General features: G+C 30.9%; 3 protein-coding genes across 4 annotated transcripts in view; 2 read left to right on the forward strand and 1 right to left on the reverse strand.

The window, feature by feature from the left end:
- Positions 1-7,120, reverse strand: part of LOC111422275 (serine/arginine-rich splicing factor 4-like) — a 62,290-nt gene extending 55,170 nt beyond the window's left edge. Inside the window, exon 1 of the mRNA XM_071195748.1 lies at positions 7,030-7,120. The gene's annotated coding sequence lies outside the window, so the exon portion shown is untranslated. The remainder of the gene's footprint in view (positions 1-7,029) is intronic.
- On the forward strand, positions 2-7,707 carry LOC111422274 (putative inorganic phosphate cotransporter). Its single transcript, XM_023055472.2, has 7 exons — positions 2-213; positions 5,672-5,862; positions 5,926-6,168; positions 6,346-6,634; positions 6,692-6,991; positions 7,044-7,282; positions 7,339-7,707. Exons 1-7 carry the CDS (start codon positions 153-155, stop codon positions 7,570-7,572), a joined length of 1,557 nt encoding a protein of 518 aa, XP_022911240.2. The 5' UTR covers positions 2-152; the 3' UTR covers positions 7,573-7,707.
- A 4,132-nt stretch (positions 7,708-11,839) lies between these two features.
- On the forward strand, positions 11,840-20,587 carry LOC111422292 (putative inorganic phosphate cotransporter). Of its 2 annotated transcripts, none has more exons than XM_023055499.2 (7): positions 11,840-12,027; positions 12,080-12,261; positions 12,519-12,761; positions 19,365-19,464; positions 19,515-20,009; positions 20,065-20,303; positions 20,359-20,587. In XM_023055499.2, the coding sequence occupies exons 1-7, from the start codon at positions 11,994-11,996 to the stop codon at positions 20,533-20,535; spliced, it is 1,470 nt and encodes a 489-aa protein (XP_022911267.2). In that variant the 5' UTR covers positions 11,840-11,993; the 3' UTR covers positions 20,536-20,587. The 2 variants fall into 2 exon arrangements, with proteins under 2 accessions (XP_022911267.2, XP_071052200.1); XM_071196099.1 differs by having other exon boundaries at positions 11,840-12,017.

The raw sequence follows: 20,587 nt of genomic DNA on the forward strand, positions 1-20,587 counted from the left end.
GGTTCTTAAGAGTCGAAACGTCAATTCAACACCTGACAATAAAATTACGAATTGTGCCACAACGAAATTTCAATCAAAATAAATCGTGTAACATTATTTACTATATCTTATATTAGAGTGAAAGTGATTTTTGTTGTGAGTGAATCTTAAATATGAAGAAAAGTGAAGAAAAGATTCCGATAAAAAAAGATTGGAAAAAGTCGATATCGAAATGTAAGTATACTTTTTTATAGCGATTTTATTTTGGTACGAGTTGAAAAGTAAAAGGTACCGAACAGAACGTGTTTATTATAATTAGTTGTCTTTTGCGGCGGCGCATGTTTTGCAAAAGAAAGAAAAAAAAGAGAAACAAAAAACTTTCCGATTGAAATTCTCGCGGAAACTTTCTTCGCAAAGTTGCCGCCACCGGTTCGATTCGAAATTCAAGTGACATTCTCTTCTTGTGCAAGTTTTGCTTTGCTTGGTGATCCGGTGTGATTAATTGTATCTCTCTTGAAATAGTAACAACGGCGATTTTAAAGGAATTCAAAAAGGAATTTTAATAGAATTTTATCGATTTTAATTGACTATCAATTTTGTAATCATTTTCCTTACTTATTTTGCAAGATTTGTTAATAGATTTTAGCGAGACACTAATTTTTTGATTCAAAATTTATTGGAAAAACTTTAAAAGGAAAGACTTTAATATTAATGGAAATACAATCACTTCCGGTTTGAAACGTCAACGTCAATTTTGACATATTTGTCATCTTCATTAAAAAACCTTTAAAATGAGTCCAAACATGATGCACTTATCTCAAAAAACAAAAAAGTTTGAATAAAAAGCATTAAACCCGAAGTTGGCAACAATGAAGATAGCAATTTAATTTTTAAATATTAATACCAACCTTAATTTTTGATTCTTTTTTATTATCTTTTTGTTTTTGTGACAAATATTAAGACAGTTTATAAAAATTAAGAATATGTCAAAATGACATTGACATTTCAAACCGGAAGTTGCTTATATCTCGAGTAATATTGGAATTAAACGTATCATGTTTGGACTCATTTTAAAGGATTTTTCACGACGATTACAAATATGTCAAAATTTACATTGACATTCTTAACCGGAAGTTGGCCATAACTTCATTAATATTGAAGATAAATACGTCGTGTTTGTACTCATTTTAAAGGATTTTTAACGTAGATTGCAAATATATCAAAATTGAGGTTGACATTTTACACCTGAAGGTAGTTATCATATAATAGGCAAATGGACAACTTCATGGTGTACTTTCATGATGTATTCTTTATTAAAAAAACCTTTAAAATGTGTCAAAACATGACGCATTTATCTCAAAAAACAAAAAAGTTAGAATAAAAAACATTAAATCCGAAGTTAGCAACAATGAAGATAGCAATTTAATTTTTAAATATTAATACCAACCTTAATTTTTGATTTTTTTTTGTGACAAATATTAAGATATTTTATAAAAATTATGAATATATCTTTATTTTGACATATTTGTCAACTTCATAAAAAATCCTTTAAAATGAGTAGAAACTCGACATATTTGACTTTAATATTAATGGAAATACAATTATTTCCGGTTTGAAACGTCAACGTCAATTTTGACATATTTGTCATCTTCATTAAAAATCCTTTAAAATGAGCCCAAACATGATGCACTTATCTCAAAAAACAAAAAAGTTTGAATAAAAAGCATTAAACCCGAAGTTGGCAACAATGAAGATAGCAATTTAATTTTTAAATATTAATACCAACCTTAACTTTTGATTCTTTTTTATTATCTTTTTGTTTTTGTGACAAATATTAAGACAGTTTATAAAAATTAAGAATATGTCAAAATGACATTGACATTTCAAACCGGAAGTTGCTTATATCTCGAGTAATATTGGAATTAAACGTATCATGTTTGGACTCATTTTAAAGGATTTTTCACGACGATTACAAATATGTCAAAATTTACATTGACATTCTTAACCGGAAGTTGGCCATAACTTCATTAATATTGAAGATAAATACGTCGTGTTTGTACCCATTTTAAAGGATTTTTAACGTAGATTGCAAATATATCAAAATTGAGGTTGACATTTTACACCTGAAGGTAGTTATCATATAATAGGCAAATGGACAACTTCATGGTGTACTTTCATGATGTATTCTTTATTAAAAAAACCTTTAAAATGTGTCAAAACATGACGCATTTATCTCAAAAAACAAAAAAGTTAGAATAAAAAACATTAAATCCGAAGTTAGCAACAATGAAGATAGCAATTTAATTTTTAAATATTAATACCAACCTTAATTTTTGATTTTTTTTTGTGACAAATATTAAGATATTTTATAAAAATTATGAATATATCTTTATTTTGACATATTTGTCAACTTCATAAAAAATCCTTTAAAATGAGTCCAAACTCGACATATTTGACTTTAATATTAATGGAAATACAATCACTTCCGGTTTGAAACGTCAACGTCAATTTTGACATATTTGTCATCTTCATTAAAAAACCTTTAAAATGAGTCCAAACATGATGCACTTATCTCAAAAAACAAAAAAGTTTGAATAAAAAGCATTAAATCCGAAGTTGGCAACAATGAAGATAGCAATTTAATTTTTAAATATTAATACCAACCTTAAATTTTGGATCTTTATTATTATCTTTTTGTTTTTGTGACAAATATTAAGACAGTTTATAAAAATTAAGAATATATCAAAATGACATTGACATTTCAAACCGGAAGTTGACCATAACTTCATTAATATTAAAGATAAATATGTCGTGTTTGTACTCATTTTAAAGGATTTTTAATGAAGATTACAAATATGTCAAAATTGAGGTTGACATGTTAAACCTGAAGTTAGTTATCATGTAATAGAAGTTTTATAACTGAAGTTAGTAACTTTTCCGCACTTTGTTTTTATTTTTAACGTGTTTTTTGGATCATTTCACATTGATTAAAAAAAATTGTCGATTTTAATTGGCTATCAATTTTGTAATCATTTTCCTTACTTATTTTGCAAGATTTGTTAATAGATTTTTAGAGGAAAAAAATAAAATGATAATCAATTTAACCAAGAAAAATCTTCTGTGCTCATTTGTGACTTTAAGGACGAGGAATACGATTTACTTCAAATTAAATTGATCAAAACTTCTACACAACTCGAAATTTGCAGAAATACCACAAAAACGAAGAGAAAAACGAAAGACAGAAAAGTTAGTTTAATTAATTTAAAATCAAATATTCTGCTTAACTCGAAATTTGAAAAAATCCAAAAAAAAAACTGGTTTTCTAAACAACTTTTGCTGTTTTAGATATGATGAGGAAAAAGATGTACTTCAAACTAAATTGATGAGAAATTCTTTGTAACCCAGAATTTGCTATACATAAAAGCTATACATAAAGGTGAAAGTATTTTTGTTTTGCTTGCTTCAGCAAATCCTAAATTGATATATAGATATTGATAAATGTTGGGAATCATATTGTTCGAGGACAATATCTTATCAATGATGTTGAGGAAAAGGAATTAGGATTTTAATTGTGGTTAATGTCAAAAACGATATTGAAAATAATATTTGGAGAATGTTGTGGAAGGCCATAAACTATGTTAAGAGATGTCAAGTATGATAATGATGATAAAATCTAGACAATGTTGATATAAGCTGGACTTCATTGAAACTGTCGATTGATTAATAACTTAACCGTCACATTCAAAATTGCCTATGTGAACCTTCCTCGCATTCAACCAATCACGTGCAAGGTCAATCTGGTGACAAATTTAAAATGCTCCTCCTAGTTTAAAAACAGACTATAGTCAGGATGATATTGTTTGATAGAGAGACGTATGGAACGATCTTAAGAGTTGTCAGCGACAATACTGAGTGATGTTTGGTATGATATTGAGGTTTCCGAGACGACATTGAGTGCTATCTATTTCTAGGCTTATCATAGATGACAATGAGTGCGATCTAAAATTCTATTAAGGAAAGGCCAGGACAATGTTGGTTGATGACTCGGAAGATTCTAAGTACCAATATTGAGATAGACAGAGATGTTCAGGACGATCTTGACGGTTGCCAGAGATAATACTGAAAAATGCCAGGAACGATATTAAGGGACAGTTGAGACGATGTTTATTTATTAACTGCTGTATCAAGAGTGATATTGAGAGATGTCCGGAATGATGTTGAGGGTTGTCAGAGGCAATCCGTTGAGGGTGTCCGAACATCATGGACAAAAACATCGATGATCATATAGAAAATTTAACAACTGCCATAGAAAAAGTGGACAAGGAAGCCATATTAAACAAGTTGGACAGAAACATTAAGGTTGGTAATAGAAAGTGTGTAGCTGGAGTTTATGGAACTATTATTTCGAATGTTAAGACAATTCACTCGTTATTGTAAACGACAACCCAGCCTAATCTCAAAATAATCGTAATTCCAGTAATAAATTACATTAAATAAACAACCTTATAATTGACGTAGCCCAGAAGGAGGAAATCTAACGAACAAGAGTGTTACAGGAAGATCTCCAGAATAATGCTGTGGGTTGTCAGAGACAATATTAAGGGATATTATATGATATCGAAATTGCCAGAGGCGAAATTAAACGCTGTTTGGGTTGATGTCGATATCATAGGCATGATATGATATCGAGAGATCATCGGGACGATATTGATTTGTGGGTAATAAGATGTTATTGAAACGATATTGAGAGGTTCTTTGAATAATATTAATATATTTGAGATGATATCAAAGAGTCAAAATGAATTGCCATTCGGGGTGATGTTGATTTATTAGAAACTATATTGAGAAACAACAATTGGGACAATGTTAAGAGGTTCCAGGAATTAAATTGGGCGATACACAGAACGATGTGCCAAGGTTGATGTAAAGAGGTATCCTGGATAATGTTTTTATTCAGTCACAAGACCTTGCTTAACCTTTGCCATCCAATATTTCATTGTTGTAAATGAAGGAGCAGAAATTCCAAGAATAAAATGATGATGTTAATAAGAGGATGTTTGAAGGAGCATGTTTTGACAAGGACGATATGGAGGGAAATCCAAAGTATGATATTGAGGAATGATAGGTGATCCAGGTTGATGTTATTGTACAGAACGATGCTGATCGTTGTCTAAGAGAATATTGAGAGATGTTTAAGGTTGACAGTGATAGCTGTCCAAGATAGAGATGATTCTAGGGTTGACAAAGATGACAAGAGGCGCTGATCAGGATGATGTTGAGGTGTGTTAGAGATGATGGGAGATGTCGATAACGATATTGAGGGCTGTCAGGATGACGTTGTGGTATCGTAGGGATGATATTGAAGGATGTTTAAGATCACAGTGAGAGCTTCCCAAGGTGATATTGAGGGATGCTTGAAGTAGTAATAAAGACAACATTAAGGGATGTCAAGGACTATGTATTATTAGAGCCGACATTAAGTGTTATTCCAGATGATCTAAACCCCTTACAACCTCATTTTATGCTTTCGCAGCTTGTATATTTTAAGTTATATCATGACTTTCCGGATGAAACAGTGTCTTAGGGGATAAAAAGTTAAGGATATGGGTTTAACACACGTAAAAGATGTTGTTTGAGATTAAAAATCTGTTTTAAGGCAGTTACAAATTATTAATAATTTTTTTTCTTCCAGGTTTTATAATTCCCCAACGCTACGTTTTAGGAATAATGGGTTTTTTAGCTGTAATAAACGCATATACGATGCGAACGACATTATCCGTAGCAATTACAGAAATGGTAGCTCCAATAAATCGGACCGAAAAACATATAATCGATTCGTGCCCAAATCCGGACGGAACATTTACAAATACAGGAACGGTTACAGTAAGAATAATCTCATTAACATTTTTAATTGACATCGATTACTACATATTAATGTTTTTTTAGCATCCGGATAAATTGTATAACTGGGACGAAACAACGCAAGGCTTAATTTTAAGCTCATTTTATTGGGGTTATGTAATCACCCATCTTCCGGGAGGAATTTTAGCTGAAAGATACGGCGGAAAACATTCTTTGGGTTTTGGAATTTTATCAACAGCGATTTTTACGATTTTAACACCAGCCGTTGTTTATTTAGGCGATTATAAATGGTTAATTGTTTTGAGGGTTTTAGAAGGAGCTGGGGAGGTAAATAAATAGTAATTTTATCTAATTCCATTAAAAAAAGCAATTTTAGTTCAAAACTTGACTTATTCTGGTAATTCATTACATCACTAGTGATATAATGAAATCATTACATCACTAAGTGATATAATGAAATCATTACATCACTAGTTATAAAAAAGTGACATTATATAATTTTAGGGTACAACTTTTCCCGCTTTAAACGCTTTGTTGGGGAAATGGGTCCCTCCTAGTGAAAAATCAAAAATTGGTACCTTAGTTTTCGCCGGAAGTCAAATAGGGACGATCGTTTCAAACTTTTTAAGCGGTTATATTATTCACGTTACGGAAGATTGGGCGAGCGTTTTCTATTTATTCGGCGGTTTCGGTATCGTTTGGTTCATTTTTTGGACTTTTCTTTGTTACAATGACCCAGAATCGCATCCTTTTATCACCGAGGATGAAAAACGGTATCTTAGGAAACAATTAGGTAAAAACTTTTTAAACACATTCTTATGTTTGTAAATAAATAATTAATTTTTTTTAGTTACAATTTCAAATAAGGATAAAAAGATCCCTTGGAAACCCATTTTAACTTCGATACCTTTATGGGCTTTGGTAGCCGCCCAAATTGGTCACGATTGGGGATTTTTCGCTATGGTCACTGATCTCCCCAAATATATGTCTGATATATTAAAATTTAAAGTAAAAGAGAACGGGTTTTGGTCATCTTTGCCTTATTTGTTTATGTGGATTATCTCGTTAAGTTCCGGGTGGTTATGTGACCACATTATCCAAAAGAATTACATGAAGATTACGTTTGCAAGGAAATTCTTTACATCAATAGGTAAAGCACAAAAAAAGACAACAAAAAGGGGTACTTACATTTCATTTTTTAGCTTCAATTGGTCCTGGAATCTTTATAATTGGGGCTTCTTATGCTGGCTGCGATAGAGTAACCGTGGTCTTGTTATTTACCATAGCGATGGGTTTTATGGGCACCTTTTATTGTGGGATGAAAGTGAACGCTTTGGATTTATCTCCGAATTATGCAGGAACTTTGATGGCGATTGTTAATGGTATTGGGGCAATTAGCGGGATGATTACTCCATATTTAATTGGAACTTTAACAGAAGATGTAAGTATCCATCATAACCTAGAAAAGAAAGAAAAAGTAATTATTTTTTATTCTAGCATTCATTATCGCAGTGGAGATTAGTTTTTTGGATCACGTTGGGGGTGCTATTAACCTCGAACGTGGTGTTCGTTCTTTTTGGTAGTGGCGAAGAGCAATGGTGGAACAATCCAAATCATTCAAATTTCACCAAAACCAATAAAAACAATGTAGAAGCAAATCAAAGCGATAAAAACCAAGATTTGAAAAATAAAGATAAAGTAGTGACGAAAAACGAAACGACTAAACTTTAATCTTTTGTGATATTTTTTGTTATATTTTAAGATAAACTTGTACAGATCTTTTTCTTTAATTTTACTTATTTATTGAATAGTTTCTATGAAATTGTTAAATTAGAAATAAAATTGAATACGAAATTTTTAATCATACCAATTTTTTCTTGTTTCCATTTAAATACTTTAATAATTTAAATGAAGATTGCAAAACGGGGTTAAGGAGCATCAAAATATGGAGAGTACACCTTACTATTTAGTGGGATGGCAAAATTATGGAGAGCACATTATGGAGTCAACATAAAACATCTCATACATAAACAAGAATGCAAAAGAACTCAGAACTACAAAATACATTACAGCAAATGAAAACTTTAAGAACTATCCTAGATTAGAAGAGAAAAGGGCAAACATAAACTGCCACGTATAGCAATGGACAGAAAATCAGCAGAAGACTATAAAAAAGATGGCAAGACAATTGAACTTTACATGACGATTCGAAATATTAGGAAACTTGAGAAAAAATCAAGAATGACCCAAAAACACGTTAAAAATAAAAAGAAAGTGCGAAAAAGTGACCAACACTAGATTAACTTCAGTTATAAACAGAGCCCGGACAGTTTAGGAAAAGTGCGCCCCTCTACACGAAACGATTTCCATGACAATGACGTAAGTACGTTGTTGTCGCTTTTGACACCTTTTAAGTTACTCTTCAAAATTGAATTTCGAAGAGCGATGAGCGTACCTTAGCGAAGAACTTGCAGCGCAACATTAACTAATGAATTAATAAAAATAATATAAAGATACGCACTGAATTATTCATTTTTGGTTTTATTAAATTTATAATTAATAAATTAATTATAATTTATTTCGTGACATAAGGTATGACGTATCCGACAGCTTCGCACGCTTCGATTGAATATTGAGACTGGAGTGGGAGGCGTTTTAGGATAATTTTCCTAAACTGTCCGGGCTCTGGTTATAAAACTTCTATTACATGATAACTAACTTCAGGTTTAAAATGTCAACCTCAATTTTGACATATTTGTAATCTTCATTAAAAATCCTTTAAAATGAGTACAAACACGACATATTTATCTTCAATATTAATGAAGTTATGCTCAACTTCCGGTTAAGAATGTCAACGTCAATTTTGACATATTTGTAATCGTCGTGAAAAATCCTTTAAAATGAGTCCAAACACGATAGGTTTAATTCCAATATTACTCGAGATATAAACAACTTCCGCTTTGAAATGTCAATGTCATTTTGACATATTCATAATTTTTATAAAATGTCTTAATATTTGTCACAAAAAAAAATATATTAAAAAAAAATAAAAAATTGAGGTTGGTATTAATTTTTAAAAATTAAATTGCTATCTTCATTGTTGCTAACTTCGGGTTTAATGTCTTTTATTCTAACTTTTTTGTTTTTTGAAATAAATGCGTCATGTTTTGACAAATTTTAAAGGTTTTTTTAATAAAGAATACATCATAAAAGTACACCATGAAGTTGTCCAGTTGTTTATTATATGACAACTACCTTCAGGTGTCAAATGTCAACCTCAATTTTGACATATTTGCAATCTACATTAAAAATCCTTTAAAATGAGTACAAACACGACATATTTATCTTCAATATTAATGAAGTTATGGTCAACTTCCGGTTAAGAATGTCAACGTCAATTTTGACATATTCTTAATTTTTATAAAATGTCTTAATATTTATCACAAAAACAAAAATATAATAAAAAAAAATAAAAAATTGAGGTTGGTATTAATATTTAAAAATTAAATTGCCATCTTCATGGTTGCTAACTTCGGGTTTAATATTTTTTATTTTAACTTTTTTGTTTTTTGAGATAAATGCGTCATGTTTTGACACATTTTAAAGGTTTTTTTAATAAAGAATACATCATGAAAGTACACCATGAAGTTGTCCATTTGTCTATTATATGACAACTACCTTCAGGTGTAAAATGTCAACCTCAATTTTGATATATTTGCAATCTACATTAAAAATCCTTTAAAATGAGTACAAACACGACATATTTATCTTCAATATTAATGAAGTTATGGTCAACTTCCGGTTAAGAATGTCAACGTCAATTTTGACAGATTTGTAATCGTCGTGAAAAATCCTTTAAAATGAGTCCAAACATGATACGTTTAATTCCAATATTACTCGAGATATAAGCAACTTCCGGTTTGAAATGTCAATGTCATTTTGACATATTCATAATTTTTATAAAATGTCTTAATATTTGTCACAAAAACAAAAATATAATAAAAAGAAATAAAAAATTGAGGTTGGTATTAATTTTTAAAAATTAAATTGCTATCTTCATTGTTGCCAACTTCAGGTTTAATATTTTTTATTTTAACTTTTTTGTTTTTTGAGATAAATGCGTCATGTTTTGACACATTTTAAAGGTTTTTTTAATAAAGAATACATCATGAAAGTACACCATGAAGTTGTCCATTGTCTATTATATGACAACTACCTTCAGGTGTAAAATGTCAACCTCAATTTTGATATATTTGCAATCTACATTAAAAATCCTTTAAAATGAGTACAAACACGACATATTTATCTTCAATATTAATAAAGTTATGGTCAACTTCCGGTTAAGAATGTCAACGTCAATTTTGACAGATTTGTAATCGTCGTGAAAAATCCTTTAAAATGAGTCCAAACATGATACGTTTAATTCCAATATTACTCGAGATATAAACAACTTCCGGTTTGAAATGTCAATGTCATTTTGATATATTCATAATTTTTATAAAATGTCTTAATATTTGTCACAAAAACAAAATAAAAAGATAATAAAAAAAAATAAAAAATTGAGGTTGGTATTAATTTTTAAAAATTAAATTGCTATCTTCATTGTTGCCAACTTCGTGTTTAATGTTTTTTATTCAAACTTTTTTGTTTTTTGAGATAAGTGCGTCATGTTTGGACTTATTTTAAAGGTCTTTTAATGAAGATGACAAATATGTCAAAATTGACGTTGACGTTTCAAACCGGAAGTGATTGTATTTCCATTGCTATTAAAGTTAAATATGTCGAGTTTGGACTCATTTTAAAGGATTTTTAATGAAGATTACAAATATGTCAAAATTGAGGTTGAAAGTTCGAACTTTTTGGTTTTTTGAGATAAATGCGTCAAGTTTGGACTCACTTTAAAGGTTATTTTATGAAGATTACGAATATAATAATAAAATTAAAGTTGACATTGACAACTAACAAGCGCTACCTACCACTGCCACTAGAACTAACACTAGACCGAGAACTAGAAACATTCGGATTTAGCCGCACGTCTCTCAAGACGGCTAAACCCGAACGATTCTATATAATTGCCAAAGAAAACTTCAAGGTATAATTAATGTTTGTAAACAAAACTAACCTTACCTCACATTCCTTCACGCTATAATTGACATTACAAAAGAAAACTTCACGCTATAATTGCCATTACTAATTGCCAAAGAAAACTTCATGGTATAATTAATGTTTGTAAACAAAACTAACCTTACCGAACATTCCTTCACGCTATAATTGACATTACAAAAGAAAACTTCACGCTATAATTGCCATTACTAATTGCCAAAGAATACTTCATGGTATAATTAATGTTTGTAAACAAAACTAACCTTACCTAACATTCAGCGTCTGAAGACACAGGGCTAAAGCCGAAACTTAAAAATATACAACTTAGCGCTGAATAACAATTAAAACTAGAACTAACACTTGCACTAGAACTATACTCTGTTTTTAAACCAGGAGGAGTAAGCGCGAAAGTCAGATTACTCCTCCTGGTTTAAAAACAGAGTATAGTTCTAGATTGTTCTAGATTTTGAATTATTACTAATTATTACTAAATTATTATTAATCGGCGATCGGGCAGAAATAACAATATATGTGTCGAATATTTTTCCATACACTACCTATTTAAATTAATATAATTAGGCATGATGATGTAATTTGAAAATAAAAGTAATGAATAGTAATAATAATAAAATGGGCCTATGTTTGTTAATAATGAAACAATGAATGTGCAGGACACAATTACACACTTAAAACGGTTTAACGGTCAATTGTATTATGATTAGTGGTCTACCAAACAAAAAATATTTTTTTAAACGTTGGAATTTCTTATACTTTATGCAATATTTCCATCAAAATAAAATCCCAACAATAAAACATATAAATCAAGTTTATTACAAAAAATTCTTATCTATTATTTGCATTCATCACAATACCTCTATCAAACGAAATGAAACTGAGGAACATTAAATCCAAACCATTTTTATGCAAACCATAAAGATAAAATATAAGATAAAATGTTAATATTAACATCACTATTGCATTGAACACTACTAAATGAAAATTTGTTGTGAAAGCAAATCACAAAAGCTAACAAAAAGATCAAATCAATAATGTTGTTGGGTTGGAAAAAATCTGTATCAAAAAGTAAGTAAAAAAAAAATAATAAAAATTAACAAAAATTTAATTCATATTTTAGCATTTTTAATCCCACAAAGATATGTTATTGCAATAATGGGGTTTTTCGCGATTTTTAACGCTTACACGATGAGAATTTGTTTATCGGTGGCAATAACAGAAATGGTTCTGCCAAAAAATTCAAGTTCCATCAACCACGATGATACGTGCCCAAATCCGAATTCGGGAAATAAAACGATTATGGTAAGAAAAATGACGAACAATGATTTTTAATAAAAATAAAACTCAATTTTGATAAGAATTATAGATTACGATGTCAATCTATAATTTAGATAAAAAACGAATTGCATCGATCAAAATAATTTAAGTAAAAATAAGCGTTTGGAATTTTGTTAATCCTTAAAGATTATTAGATTTGTTTGATCAATGATTTCCTTTTTATATTTTAAATCGCATTTCCTTTTTATTTATTTTTGTTTTAATAAGTTGGTATATTTAAGGATACTGATAATTTGTATGATTGGAGCGAGACCAGGCAAGGATTAATACTTTCATCGTTTTATTGGGGCTATGTAATTACCCATCTTCCAGGTGGAATCTTAGCTGGAAGATATGGAGGAAAATATCTGTTAAATTTAGGTATTTTATCGACCGCTATTTTTACGCTATTAACTCCGATTGTCGTCGAAAAATTTGAATGGCAAGGATTGATTACTTTAAGAGCGTTGGAAGGACTTGGAGAAGTAAGATATATAAAAAGTTTTCATAATTTAAGTATTAATTTTGTGAGGAAAATTTGGCAATTCACTTTTTGTGCCAAAAATCACTTTAGCACTTTTTTGGACAATATAAAGGAGAAATCAATTATAACAAAATAATAATTTCATAAATTAAAGGAAAGATGTTGCTTAACAACACTTTAATACTGTTAGGAGTATGAACACAACATACAGTGTCCGCCAAAAGGTTAGGGACACCCTGTTTATTTTGGTTCCATTACACCTATATTCCTAAAATAACTATTTATGGTAAAGCGTTGAAATTTGGTATAGTGTAAACTAATATCACGTAAAATCACTAGGCAATTTTTGAGTTGGATCGGTACGCGGGAACAATGCTATACAGGGTGTTCCTAAAGTTTGTTTGATCAGAACTTTTTTATTCTATCAAAACCCTACATTTATTTTTGCAGTTTCTAATATTAAATTTAGTTTAAAAACTTTTATCACTCTTAGAGAACATTGATAAAAACCACCCTTTTCGTATTAAATGCAAAAATGTTAGGTTCCGAATTCCATAACACTAAAAAAAAATAAATAAATAATCTGAATTGGCAATGACAAGGTTCAGGTTTAAAATGTCAACCTCAATTTTGACATATTTGTAATCTTCATTAAAAATCCTGTTAAATGAGTACAAACACGACATATTTATCTTCAATATTAATGAAGTTATGGTCAACTTCCGGTTAAGAATGTCAACGTCAATTTTGACATATTTGTAATCGTCGTGAAAAATCCTTTAAAATGAGTCCAAACACAATAGGTTTAATTCCAATATTGCTCGAGATATAAACAACTTCCGGTTTGAAATGTCAATGTCATTTTGACATATTCATAATTTTTAAAAAACGTGTTAAATTTTGGCACAAAAACAAAAATATAATAAAAAAAAATAAAAAATTGAGGTTGGTATTAACATTTAAAAATTAAATTACCATCTTCATTGTTGCTAACTTCGGGTTTAATGTTTTTTATTTTAACTTTTTTGTTTTTTAAGATAAATGCGTCGTGTTTTGACAAATTTTAAAGGTTTTTTTTAATAAAGAATACATCATGAAAGTACACCATGAAGTTGTCCATTTGTCTATTATATGATAACTAACTTCAGGTTTAAAATGTCAACCTCAATTTTGACATATTTATAATCTTCATTAAAAATCCTTTAAAATGAGTACAAACACGACATATTTATCTTCAATATTAATGAAGTTATGCTCAACTTCCGGTTAAGAATGTCAACGTCAATTTTGACATATTCATAATTTTTATAAAATGTCTTAATATTTGTCACAAAAACAACACTTTAACACTGTCAGTGTAGTATGAACACAACATATAGTGTCCGCCAAAAGTTTAGGGACACCCTGTTTATTTTGGTTCCATTACACCTATATTCCTAAAATAACTATTTATGGTAAAGCGTTGAAATTTGGTATAGTGTAAACTAATATCACCAAAAATCACTAGGCAATTTTTGAGTTGGATCGGTACGCGGGAACAATGCTATACAGGGTGTTCCTAAAGTTTGTTTGATCAGAACTTTTTTATTCTATCAAAACCCTACATTTATTTTTGCAGTTTCTAATAGTAAATTTAGTTTAAAAACTTTTATCACTCTTAGAGAACATTGATAAAAACCACCCTTTTCGTATTAAATGCAAAAATGTTAGGTTCCGAATTCAATAACACTAAAAAAAAATAAATAAATAATCTGAATTGGCAATGACAAGTGAAAATCGAACTGAGCTGTCATAACTAATGTGATAACTTAGATTTCTTTTTTTTTTTAATGCTATTATTGAAATCGGAACATTTTTACACTTAACACAAAACCGGCGATTTTTATCAATATTATCTAAGAGTAATAAAAGTTTCTAAACTAAATTTACTATTAGAAACTGTAAAAATAAATGTAGGGTTATGATGGAATAAAAAAGTTCTGAGCAAACAAACTTTAGGAACAGCCTGTATAGTATTGTTCCCGCGAAGTTAGATACTATTGTTTTTACATGAATCGTTATCATTTTCACTCTAGTATATGTGATTAAATTTGTTCCCCGAGTCACCGAAACACCCTGTATACAGGGTGTGTCAAATGTCTGGAATATAGTCAATAACTTCGCCAACAAAGAAAAATGTTTCAAATATAAGTTTCTTTATTAATCGCTGCGCATTTTTTGGCGATATCCTCTTGTTTGTATTGTTTTTGTTTCGTTGCTATGGCAACCAACATTGTTATTTTAAACGGGATTCATATGTTTTTTTGCATTTTTTGATAAAGGATCAAATCAAATCTATAACCTGCACCGTACCCATACATTATTAACATTTGGATTCCTTGCGTTCGCTTAATTGCGCCATATTTGTTTAAACTGTCATTTTTTTGACATTTAAAGCTGTCAAGGGCCTTATTTTATTTAAAATTTTAGAAAACGCATTTTTTCTCGATTTTATTCCTACACAACCATATGATTTGATATGTTCATTGCATAGAAGGATTTATCCTCTATCAAAGTATGCAAAAAAATATATGCATCTCACTTAAAATAATAATGTTAGTTGCCATAACAACGAAACAAAAAACAATACAAACAAATATTGCCAAAAAATGCGCCTCGATTAATAAAGAAACAAGTATGTGAAACATTTTTCTTTGAAATCACAAATGGTAAAATTATATTCCAGACATTTGGCACACCTGTATATGAAGTGTTCATCCCTATCTTTCGATCTAAAATAGTTACAACATGTTCGCCGCTTCCGGTCTAATTTAGCCGATCTAATCAACTGGTCATTATATCGCTGTGCCTCGGCCGCAAATTAATTATATTGCCTCGGCATTAATTATAGCTGAGGTCGTTTGCTGCCGAGGCTCAGTGATTAATATTATATGAAGATGAATCTGATTTCGTCGCAAGCTTTTCATAACGTGAAATTGAAAAATCGGCCTCGGCTGTAATTAAAATGTTAACTGTATGTTATCTCATTAAACTGAGGTTGCTTGCGACCGAGGCTCTGCGATTAATATTATAACAAGTTGAAACTGGTGATCATATTACCGCGCCTCGGTTTTATCACGTGACATTGTAAATCTTTTGATTAATTAAGACGAGGTCGCTTGAGGCCGAGGCTCATTGAGTAATGTCATATCAACCTGAAAAAGGTCGTAACATTGCTGTGCCTCGGCTGTAATTATGATTAACGTCGTCGTAAGCGGTCCCGGTTTTAATTAAAGTGAGAAGTGTATGATTTTATCTAATTAAGCCGAGGTTGCGGCTTAAGAAACTAATATTTGAAACATTTTTCTTTGAAATCACAAATGGCGAAATTATTGATTATATTCCAGACATTTGGCACACCCTGTATATGAAGTGTTCATCCCTATCTTTCGATCTAAAATAGTTACAACATGTTCGCCGCTTCCGGTCTAATTTAACCGATCTAATCAACTGGTCAAGAAATTAACAAAACTGGTCATTATATCGCTGTGCCTCGGCCGCAAACGACCTCAGCTATAATTAAAGCCGAGGTCGCTTGCGGCCGAGGCTCGGTGATTAATATTATATGAAAATGAATCTGGTTTCGTCGCAAGCTTTTCATAACGTGAAATCGAAAAACCGGCCTCGGCTGTAATTAAAATGTTAACTGTATGTTATCTCATTAAACTGAGGTCGCTTGCGGCCGAGGCTCATTGATTAATGTCATATCAACCTGAAAAAGGTTGTAACATTGCTGTGCCTCGGCTGTAATTATGATTAACGTCGTCGTAAGCGGTCCCAGTTTTAATTAAAGTGGGAAGTGTATGATTTTATCTAATTAAGCCGAGGTTGCGGCTTAAGAAACTAATATTTGAAACATTTTCCTTAGAAATCACAAATGGCGAAATTATTGATTATATTCCAGACATTTGGCACACCCTGTATATGAAGTGTTCATCCCTATCTTTCGATCTAAAATAGTTACAATATGTTCGCCGCTTCCGGTCTAATTTAGCCGATCTAATCAACTGGTCAAGAAATTAACAAAACTGGTTATATCGCTGTGCCTCGGCCGCAAACAACCTCAGCTATAATTAAAGCCGAGGTCGCTTGCGGCCGAGGCTCAGTAATTAATATTATATGAAAATGAATCTGGTTTTCATATTACTATGCCTCAGTCGCAAACAGACTCAGCTTTTCATGACGTGAAATCGTAAAAGCGGCCTCGGCTGTAATTAAAATGGGAACTGTATGTTATCTCATTAAACTGAGGTTGCTTGCGACCGAGGCTCTGCGATTAATATTTTAACAAGCTGAAACTGGTGATCATATTACTGCGCCTCGGCTTTATCACATGAAATTGTAGACCAGTGATTAATATCACATCTACTTCAGTTTTTGGCCATCCTGTAGATCAATACAACTGTAATTAGTTGTATTTATTTCACTAGCGAACATTTGAAGTGTAATTATACAAATCTTCAACTTAGTGACTGAAAAATCTGTTTCAAAGAAACATATTGATAACTGCTGAATGTAAATGAAAAACAAAAAGCACTATTTTTGCATTAAAAATTTGAATGTGTAGTAAAAATCATAAGCCATAACCATCGTATTATAAGCGTTTTCGCTTCTTTCTATTTTTTTCATTCTCCCTCGTGACATTCTTCTTTTTGTTATTATTGTTGGACATTATGCACGTCTTATATATTCTAACTTTGCTGTCAGTTCTTATGTATTTATTATACCAAAGGTCTCTAAGGCGAATGATTTTACTGCTGTCTTATTAGTTTGTGGTCTTAGGTCTTTAACAGCATCATTGTAGCTGGAAGTTTGTACGCCCAGGTAGACAAACTTTATGACCTACTCGATTAGAGTGTTTCCAACGACCAATTTACATCTTATTGGCTCCCTTTGCTATCACCATGCATTTGGTTTAATCAGTAGAGACCAGCATGTTCAGTTCTTTGTTCATTTGGTAGATCTTGTAAAGTTGTTTTTGTCCTATTGTGTAACCAAGGTGCATAGTTTCTATAACATTGTCCATTAGCAGATTAAATAAGAATGGACTGAGACTGTCACCTTGCCTGACTCTTCTTGGTGGTATATCAGCCACGATCTCCTAGTCCCTTCCATTCCATGAAGTTATATTCCAACAAGCTATTCTTGTGATGCATTTGTCCATCATGTCAATCGTTCATTTCTCGATGCTTTACCAGTAGTTCTGTGAGCTTAGTGAACCTAACCTATAGACTATAGATCCTCCTCCTTTATCATGACTTGGGGGGACAGGCAGTTATACCCAATGAGCTACTCAATCCACCCACTAATAATTTTTTAGGTCAAATTTTATTAATTATTAAATCGCAATAAAAAAAACTTAGTACCTAAATTGAACTGGTTTCTTGACCATGATTTTAGGTTTGTCATCGCCTTCGAATTTGACTAAAGTTTTTCAAATCACTCTTTGTGGGGATCCATTAATCCCTCACTACTCCTGGATTTCCCTTCTCCATTTTTTCTCATAGTAATTTGCCTACAAGTTATAATGATGCTTCTTTTAAAAATGACCCACTTTTCTGAATTAAATAAATACTAATATTATTAATTGGGTAATCCAATAATGTAAATGAATACGTGTAAAATGTAGTTGGGTAGGATTGAGGTTGAGGAGGCTGCGTTTGGTATCAAAGTTACCAAGTTTTCCTCATTTCTGTAGTCCTCATTATGACTTTAGTATGAAACGTCTTGTATATTCGGACTTTGGTTTCTACACCCATGTATGTATTGTGCCATATTATATCTCTTACAACTAGATAGCTTTATATTCTCACTGCCTTATTTGCTTGATTTCTCAATTCATCCATCAGACGCCTAAAAATCAAGATATCATGGACCGTTCATGTTTCTTCAAAAAAGTAAGGTCCAATAATTTGATTGTTGATAATTCCTCCCCAAACATTATTTTTTTCAGGATACTGGGTGTATTGTTTTCTCATCCATCTGGGATTTCCTTTTGCCCAATACTGACCATTTTGATTTTGATTCTGACATGATATCGTGGTGTGTATCCTTCACCTGGAGATCAAGGTTTTCTATAATCTAGTCAAGATACCTTTAATTTATTTCCTTTGAATTGTATCTAAGCATAAACATCACCACGCGCGTTCTCTTACAAAATCACACATTGTGTTATCATTAATAATAGTTAACTAAAAACGTGATAATTTGAACAAAATGATTGAAATAAGAAACATATTGGTACAATTTTGCAATAAATTTAAACCATCAAAAAACACATCAATGTCAATATTGATAGATAAAATATTGGAATACGAAACTCAAGTTTAAAAAATTTTAATCTCGGCATTACTCAGTAGCCTGATCATTTTTTATAACTTTATGAATGTTTTTATGATCCGATTTTTCCACAAAACCCAATAAAAGAATAATCTCAAGAGGAATCGATAAGAACGTTGATATCTCCGTTAGAAATTGCTAATTAATTAAATTTTATCCTATGATTAGTCAACACAAATTAAATCGTTATCATTCATAATTATTATTAATTTATAATTGTTGTAAGGGTACAACATATCCTGCTGTAACCGCTCTTTTAGCACGTTGGGTGCCGTTAGGTGAACGAGCAAGAATGAGTGGAATCGTATTTTCCGGTTCACATTTAGGTTGAAATAAAGAAAATTTGAAATAACAATTTTTAACAAATTTTTTTAAGGTACTGTAATTGGAAATGTTTTAAGTGGTTATTTAATTGAAATAACCGGAACTTGGTCTTCGGTTTTTTACGTTTTTGGTGTAATTGGAATAATATGGTTTTTGTTGTCGTTGGTTTTAACATTTTCTGACCCGGAAAATCATCCTTTTATAAGCGACCGGGAACGCTTGTTTTTAAAGGATGAATTGAGTCATTTGCATCAAGAAAATGAGCGAAAAATCGTTCCTTGGAGGAGTATTTTAACGTCGATTCCACTTTGGTCGTTGGTTATTGTTCAGATTGGACACGATTGGGGTTTTTTTTCAATGGTAACTGATCTTCCTAAGTATATGTCTGATGTTATGAAATTTAATGTTGGTGAAAATGGGTTGTGGTCGTCACTTCCATATATTGTAATGTGGATCGTTGCAGTTGGAATGGGTTATTTTTCAGATTATTGTCTAAAAAAGAATTGGTTTTCGATTAGTTTTGCAAGAAAATTTTTTACAACCATTGGTAAAAGTTATTTTTTTATCAGAAAGAACTTGTAATTATTATTTTTTTCTTCTAGCTTCTATCGGTCCTGGAATTTTTATAGTAGCTGCATCTTACGCTGAATGTAATCGAGCTTTAGCAGTTAGTTTGTTTACAATATCGATGGGTTTTATGGGACCATATTTTTGCAGCACGAAAGTAAACGCTTTAGATTTATCCCCGAATTACGCAGGGATTACGATGGCTATTGTTAATGGCTTAGGGGCGGTTTCTGGAATTATAACACCTTATTTGATAGGGGCGTTAACTGAAGATGTAAGATTTTGAATAATTTTCAAAATATTTTGAAATCAATCAAGTTTTTTTAAAGCATACTCTAAGCCAATGGAGATTGGTGTTTTGGATAACTTTGGGAGTTTTAGCTGCAACAAATCTTCAATATTTGTATTTTGGAACTGCAAAAACTCAATGGTGGGATCAACCACCAAATGAAAATAATGATAAATGTATTAAAGAAAAGGATATACGTATGACGGAAGTTTATTAAAAATATGATGAGATTATTTGTAAATGTAGTAATTATTTTTTGTAAAAAAATA

The sequence above is a fragment of the Onthophagus taurus genome, chromosome 5 (assembly GCF_036711975.1).
Source record: "Onthophagus taurus isolate NC chromosome 5, IU_Otau_3.0, whole genome shotgun sequence".
Classification (NCBI taxonomy): domain Eukaryota; kingdom Metazoa; phylum Arthropoda; class Insecta; order Coleoptera; family Scarabaeidae; genus Onthophagus; species Onthophagus taurus.

Excerpts from the sequence above, each read along its gene's own strand:
- LOC111422274 (XM_023055472.2), top strand. The coding sequence starts at position 153 with ATGAAGAAAAGTGAAGAAAAGATTCCGATAAAAAAAGATTGGAAAAAG. Across the intron at positions 6,169-6,345 it reads TTTTAGAAGGAGCTGGGGAG|GGTACAACTTTTCCCGCTTT; the intron begins GTAAATAAATAG and ends ATATAATTTTAG. Across the intron at positions 6,992-7,043 it reads GAAATTCTTTACATCAATAG|CTTCAATTGGTCCTGGAATC; the intron begins GTAAAGCACAAA and ends TTCATTTTTTAG.
- LOC111422292 (XM_023055499.2), top strand. The coding sequence starts at position 11,994 with ATGTTGTTGGGTTGGAAAAAATCTGTATCAAAAA. Across the intron at positions 12,028-12,079 it reads GAAAAAATCTGTATCAAAAA|CATTTTTAATCCCACAAAGA; the intron begins GTAAGTAAAAAA and ends TTCATATTTTAG. Across the intron at positions 12,262-12,518 it reads CGGGAAATAAAACGATTATG|GATACTGATAATTTGTATGA; the intron begins GTAAGAAAAATG and ends GGTATATTTAAG.